General features: G+C 50.0%; 1 protein-coding gene across 5 annotated transcripts in view; it reads left to right on the top strand.

Annotated features, from left to right (window-relative positions):
- The first annotated feature begins 4,528 nt into the window (after window positions 1-4,528).
- LOC122547325 (sulfotransferase 1C2-like) overlaps window positions 4,529-7,187 on the top strand; it is an 11,483-nt gene continuing 8,824 nt past the window's right edge. The window contains exons 1-2 of one of the 5 annotated variants that reach the window (XM_043685966.1): window positions 4,529-4,629; window positions 6,870-7,047. In XM_043685966.1, coding sequence (XP_043541901.1) covers window positions 6,879-7,047 — 169 coding nt within the window. In that variant the 5' untranslated portion in view covers window positions 4,529-4,629; window positions 6,870-6,878. Of the gene's footprint in view, window positions 4,634-6,355; window positions 6,375-6,806; window positions 7,048-7,187 lie in introns of those variants that run through there. The other 4 variants (XM_043685968.1, XM_043685969.1, XM_043685967.1 and 1 more) reach the window with 4 other exon arrangements.

The raw sequence follows: 7,187 nt of genomic DNA, 5'->3' as shown, positions 1-7,187 counted from the left end.
GGGAACGGTCTTTGCGGGAGGCGGAGAGGGGTGGGGAGGGAAATATATCCCTGGTGGTGGGGTCTGTTTGGAGGTGGCGGAAATGTCGGCGGATGATTTGGTTTATGCGGAGGTTGGTAGGGTGGAAGGTGAGCACTAGGGGCGTTCTGTCCTTGTTGCGGTTGGTGGGGTTGGGTCTGAGGGCGGAGGTGCGGGATGTGGATGAGATGCGTTGGAGGGCATCTTTAACCACGTGGGAAGGGAAATTGCGGTCTCTAAAGAAGGAGGCCATCTGGTGTGTTCTGTGGTGGAACTGGTCCTCTTGGGAGCAGATACGGCAGAGGCGGAGGAATTGGGAATACTCTGTGGCACCCAGAGAATTTCAGTCAGACCCCTTAAGGAAGTCATGGATAACATTGGCACACAGCACTTTAAATCCAGTGGGTATCATCCTGAATCCCAAGGAGCTTTGGAAAGGTGGCATCAGCCCCTGAACACCATGTTAAGAGCGCACTGTCAGGATTACCCGAATGATTGGGATAAAGGTATCCCATTGGTGTTGTTTGCCGTTAGAGATGCCCCTGATTAAACTACTCAGTTCACTCCCTCGGAGTTAATATTCGGACATGAAATGAGAGGGCCTTTGAAATTAATTAAAGAGAAATTGACAGGACTGAAGTCGGAGATCTCACACTTGGATTATGTATCTGAGGTGAGGGAGAGATTATATTGGGTAGGTGAGGTGGCCAAACAGCATACAATGAAGCAGGTGGCAGTCGAAAACTCTAAAATCCGGATGTTTTCCCGTGGGGATGACGTACCCAGTATTGTCAGCAGTGATCCTTCTCAAGGTAAGAGTCAGGTAAACTATCAGGTAAAGATGTCGGATGGGAACAAACTGTATTGGGTATGTCATGTGAATATGTTGAAACCTTATTATAATAGAGAGGAGGAACTGGAGAAACAGGTGTTAGTCACTGCCCCCGCAGAGTGAGGAATCAAATCCAGCTATCATGGATTTTGATGTGCCTCAAAATATGTTAAACAATGAGGAAGCTGTTGAGGAGTGGGATAGGTTAGAGAACTATCTGTCTCAGGAGCAAAGAACCCAGTTGAAAGTATGAGAACATATGCAGGAATAAGATATGGGGGACTAATACTATTGTGCACGAGATGGAAGTAGGTGATGCTGTTCCAATAAAACAACACCCCTACAGACTTAATCCTTTCGCAGCCCCACAGGTCCAGAAAGAAGTGGATGCGATGCTCAACGAAGATATCATTGAACCGAGTCAGACTGAGTGGGGTTCACCGATTGCGTTAGTTCCCAAACTTGATGGGACTTAACCATTTTGTGTAGACTATGTCCCCTCGTGTTAGCCTTCACCATCCGAGGAAACAGACTCTCGCTGTCCACCCTATTTTTTTTAGATTAGATTAGATTACTTACAGTGTGGAAACAGGCTCTTCGGCCCAACAAGTCCACACCAACTGCTGAAGCCCAACCCACCCAGACCCATTCCCCTACATGCACCCCTTCACCTAACACTACGGGCAATTTAGCACGGCCAATTCACCTAACCCGCACATTTTTGGACAGTGGGAGGAAACCGGAGCACCTATCTAACCCTCTGATTATCTTCTCAGTCTCGATTAAGTCACCTCTCAACCTTCCTCTCTCCAACGAAAACAGCCTCACGTCCCTCAGCCTTTCCTCATAAGACCTTCCCTCCTAGGCCAGGCAACATCCCGGTATATCTCCTCTGCACCCTTTCCAAAGCTTCCACATCCTTCTTATAATGCGGTGACCCGAACTGCACACAATACTCCAGGTGCGGCCGCGCCAATGCTGCAACATGACCTCATCGCTCCAAACTCAATCCCCCTACCAATAAGAGCCAACACTCCGTATGCCTTCTTAACACCGTATGCCCTGTCAACCTGGGTGGCATCTTTCAGGGATTTATGCACCAGGACACCAAGATCTCTCTGTTCATCTGCATTACCAAGAATTTTACCATTAGCCCAATACTCTGCATTCCTGTTATTTCTGCTGAAGTGAACTACCTCACACTTTCCAGCATTAAACTCCATTTGCCACTTCTCAGCCCAGCTCTGCAGCTTATCTATGTCCCTCTGTAACCCACAACATCCTTCAGCACTATCCACAACTCTGCCTACCTTAGTGTCATCCGCAAATTTACTAACCCATCCTTTTAACCGCACCACGTCATTTATAAAAATGACAAACAGCAGTGGCCCCCGAAACAGATTTTTGCGGCACACCACTGGTAACTGAGCTCCAGGATGGACGTTTTCCATCAACCGCCACCCTCTGTCTTCTTTCAGCTAACAAATTTCTGATCCAAACCGCTAAATCACCTTTAATCCTGAAACTCCGTGTTTTGTGCAATAGCCTCCAGTGTGGAACCTTATAAAACTCCTGCCTGAAATCCATGTACACCACATCAACCGCTTTACCCTCATCCACCTGTTTGGTCACCTTCTCAAAGAGGTTAGTGAGGCACGACCTACCCTTCACAAAACCGTGCTGACTATCCCTAATCAAACTATTCCTTTCCAGATGATTATAAACCCTATCTCTTATAACCTTTTCCAACACAACCAAAGTAAGGCTCACTGGCCTATAACTACCCACTCCCCTTCTTAAACAAGGGAACAACATTTGCCATCCTCTCGTCTTCTGGCACTACTTCTGTCGACAATGATGACATAAACATTGATGCCAACGGCTCGGCAATCTCCTCCCTGGCTTCCCAGAGAATCTGAGGATAAATTCCATCTGGCCCAGGGGTCTTATCTATTTTCAGGTCTTCCAAAATCGCTAAAACCACATCTTTGTCAACCTCAATCCCATCTAATCCTGTCGCCTGTATCTCCGTATTCTCACTAACATTGCCCTTTTCCAGTGTGAATACTGACAAAAAGTATTCATTGAGCGTTTCCCCTATGTCCTCCCGATTCCACGCACAACTTCCCACTACTGTCTTTGATTGGGCCTAATCTTACTCTAGTTATTCTTTTATTCCTGATATACCGATAGAAGGCCTTAGGGTTTTCCCTAATCCTATCCGCCAACAACTTCTCATGTCCCCTCCTGGCTCTTCTCAGCCTCCTTCAGATCTTTTCTGGCTAACCTATAACTCTCAAGCCCCCTAACTGAGCCTTCACACCTCATCCTCACATAAGCCTTCCTCTCCCTCTTGACAAGAGCTTCCAATTCTTTAGTAAACCACGGCTCCCTCTCTCGACTACGACCTCCCTGCCTGACAGGTACACACTTATCAAGGACACACACACTAGCTGTTCCTTGAATGAGCTCCACATTTCAATTGTGTCCATCTCCTGCAGTTTCCTCCCCCATCCTAAATCTTGCCTAATCACACTGATTGAACTGATACTAATGTTATAAACATGTGTGTGCGTGCGTGTGTGTGCAGAAATGAATATGAACTTTGGTTAATTGCCATCTTTTCATTATGATGGCTCATGGTTTCTTAAGTGGGGGGGAGGTGTTATGAAATGGAGGCTGCGTACTGTACCTTTAAGACAGAGTGAATGTTGTTTTGCACTGAGAACATTCCAGAACCTGTGTACATGACAAACTAGCAGTCTCAGAGTGTACTGGAAAATTGAAAACGCTTAACATTTGGCTGTGAAGCAGATACCTGGGTGTTGGTTGCTGTTTTGACAGCAATTTGAATTATGCCCCAGGATACCAAAACCCAATCGAGTTTGAACTTATTGTTTTGGCCGATGTCGAACCAATGAGATGATCTGATTTTTGGGGTATGGAAAAAGCAGGCATTTTGAATAGCCAGACAGAGTAACTGCTATTGAGAGACTAACTGCGAGCAAAACACTCTCTATTGAAGATACCTTTTTTCGTACGAAACATCTCGACAGCAAAAAGAAAGCTGACCACCCTGGGAGATCTTCAGCGGGAAGACAACAGACACCGATGACAGCAGCCACTGTATGGTTTTGAAATTAAGTTGATGTAATTGTAATAAATATTTTATTGGAACAATATATTGTTATAGAGTTGGAGGCAGGTAATAAGAAGTTAAGAGAGGGGAGGGCGCTCAGAGCTGAGAATAGTTGTTGTTTAATGTTGACTTTGAGAGGTGAAGAATAAATTGATGGTTTTTTCTCTTTAAACAGAGGAATTTGGGAGTTCTCTCATACTTTAACAGATTACGAGGCGAGGTGGGCTTTTTTGAGTGTTTGGTTTAAATTGGCAGAGGGGTTCACCTTCCTGTCAAAACAGGACGGAGAGAGAGAGAATGAAAATAGGGGGGAGAGAGAGAGAGAGAGAGTAGGGAGGGAGAGGGAGAGGGAGAGGGAGAGAGAGAGAGAGAGAGCGGTCTCTCTCACGGCTCCTCTCCAATATCCCAGCGCTCTGACACCGTCCTGTAGTGGAGAGTGAGCACTCCTCTCTGTCAGTTGTATACACTCTTCCAGCTGCCTCCCCTTCTCCCCAGCCACCAATCAGATTACCCTGGGCATTCCCAAAGTGACGGGCGATGTTATCAGAGCCTGCTCCCACTGGACTGTTGCCCAGTCGCTCAGAGTCCAGAACGGGAGTCTCACACAGACAGCCCTGAGCTCCTCACTGACTGAGATTCTGTAGGTAACCCCCTTCAAAACCACCCTCCTCTGTGTCCCCGTCTCTCACTGGGTCTCTCTGTCCCTCCCTCTCTCTGTGTCCCCGTCTCTCACTGGGTCTCTGTCTCTCCTTCTCTCTCCTCAGTGTCATGGGCTGGCACCTTTTCTGTTTGTTTGTGTGAGAGACGAGTGTACATGTTTTTGTGTGTGAGTGAGAGAGTGTGTGTGTGAGAGAAAGCATTCTCTTCAATTTGAGGGTGGGTTGACGTGCTGAGGGACAGAGATAGAAAAATACAGAGAGAGAGAGAAAGACAGACACAGAGAGAGAGAGCGAGACAGACAGACACAGAGAGAGAGAGGGAGAGAGACGGGGAGAGAGGGGGGGCGCGGGGATTGCGTTATGAGTAAAGGTTAAACAGGGGGGAGACACTGAGGGACACGGGGAGAGTGTGGGAGACTGGGAGATGGATAGATTGTTGGGGGGAGACACTGAGGGACACGGGGAGAGTGTGGGAGACTGGGAGATGGATAGATTGTTGGGGGGAGACACTGAGGGACACGGGGAGAGTGTGGGAGACTGGGAGATGGATAGATTGTTGGGGGGAGACACTGAGGGACACGGGGAGAGTGTGGGAGACTGGGAGATGGATAGATTGTTGGGGGGAGACACTGAGGGACACGGGGAGAGTGTGGGAGACTGGGAGATGGATAGATTGTTGGGGGGAGACACTGAGGGACACGGGGAGAGTGTGGGAGACTGGGAGATGGATAGATTGTTGGGGGGAGACACTGAGGGACACGGGGAGAGTGTGGGAGACTGGGAGATGGATAGATTGTTGGGGGGAGACACTGAGGGACACGGGGAGAGTGTGGGAGACTGGGAGATGGATAGATTGTTGGGGGGAGACACTGAGGGACACGGGGAGAGTGTGGGAGACTGGGAGATGGATAGATTGTTGGGAGGAGACACTGAGGGACACGGGGAGAGTGTGGGAGACTGGGAGATGGATAGATTGTTGGGAGGAGACACTGAGGGACACGGGGAGAGTGTGGGAGACTGGGAGATGGATAGATTGTTGGGGGGAGACACTGAGGGACACGGGGAGAGTGTGGGAGACTGGGAGATGGATAGATTGTTGGGGGGAGACACTGAGGGACACGGGGAGAGTGTGGGAGACTGGGAGATGGATAGATTGTTGGGGGGAGACACTGAGGGACACGGGGAGAGTGTGGGAGACTGGGAGATGGATAGATTGTTGGGGGGAGACACTGAGGGACACGGGGAGAGTGTGGGAGACTGGGAGATGGATAAATATTTTTGAAGATTGAGTCGGTGTTCCTGCAGATATCCAGCAGACATTCTCTCTCTCTCTCTCTCTCTCTGCCCCCTCTACTCTCCCCCAGCTCACTGCTGTGATTTGTTCAGGAATGTGTTGGAACAGAGCCCTGTTGTGACGTGGGTCTGTTATAAAATCTCTCCCCTTTGGACCGTAGCACGGTTACAGAGATTCGCAGTGAGACTCTTTAAACTTCCAGCTCTTTGATCACTCCCGAATCATCTTGGACAGGGAACATCTCCACCTTGACACTGTCTCTTTCTCTGTCTCCCTCGCAAAGTCAGTCTGTCTGTCTGTCTCTCTCTCTCTCTGTTGCACTCTGTCTCTCTCCTTGTTATCTGCCTCTGTATTTGTTTCTCTCTCTCTGTGTTTCTCTCTGTCTCTCCGTCTTGCAGGAAACACTGAGGAGGAGGAGGAGATCTTTTACAGGTGAGTGACCCTGTGCCCAGTGGGATCAGTGCAGAACATGATGTCAATGTAGAGAAAGCTGGAACACAGAGGGGCTTGGAGGGGGTGGAGGGGGGAACCTGCAGCACAGATAGCTAGCACCCAGGGATAGCAGGTAATCAGGAAGGGCCAGTAGATAATGTTGGCCCTCATTTCATGGGGGCTGGAGTCTCAGAGTCGGGAGGTCTTACTGCAACTGGACGAGGTGCTGGGGAGACCAGACCTGGAGAGTTGTGAGCAGCTTTAGTTCCCCTTATGTAAGGAGAGGCAGTTCAGGGAAGGTTCACGAGGGATGCTTTCCGGGATGGAGGGATTGTCTTATTAACAAAGGTTAAACAGGCTGGGACTCTCCTCCCTGCGTCTGTCTTGTTCTCTCTCTCGGTCCCTGGGGCCTTCCTCTCAGACACGAGGGGGTGAGGCCCCCTTGCTCCTCGGGGAGAGTGGGTGAACTGACCCGTGTGTGTGCCCTGGTTCCAGGCCTGAGGGATGGAGACGGGGGCTCACTCTGACCTGAAGGACTGTGTGCTGACCAGGCCCCAGGTTAAACTGGTCCAGGACGTGGTGTTCCCAGACTGGGTCGCTGACAACTGGAGCCTGGTGGAGACTTTCCAGGCAAAGGCCGGGGATGTACTCATCGCAACCTACCCCAAAGCAGGTGAGGGGCGGAGGGAGAGGGAGAGAGGGTCCCAGGGCAGAGGGAGGGCCCCAGGGCGGAGGGAGGGCCCCAGGGCGGAGGGAGGGGGAGAGAGGGCCCCAGGGCGGAGGGAGGGGGGAGAGAGGGCCACAGGGCGGAGG

Source organism: Chiloscyllium plagiosum, unplaced genomic scaffold (genome assembly GCF_004010195.1).
Source record: "Chiloscyllium plagiosum isolate BGI_BamShark_2017 unplaced genomic scaffold, ASM401019v2 scaf_6578, whole genome shotgun sequence".
Classification (NCBI taxonomy): Eukaryota; Metazoa; Chordata; class Chondrichthyes; order Orectolobiformes; family Hemiscylliidae; genus Chiloscyllium; species Chiloscyllium plagiosum.
The sequence above is the reverse complement of the archived record's forward strand: the minus strand, read 5'-3'. Positions and strand labels throughout refer to the sequence as shown.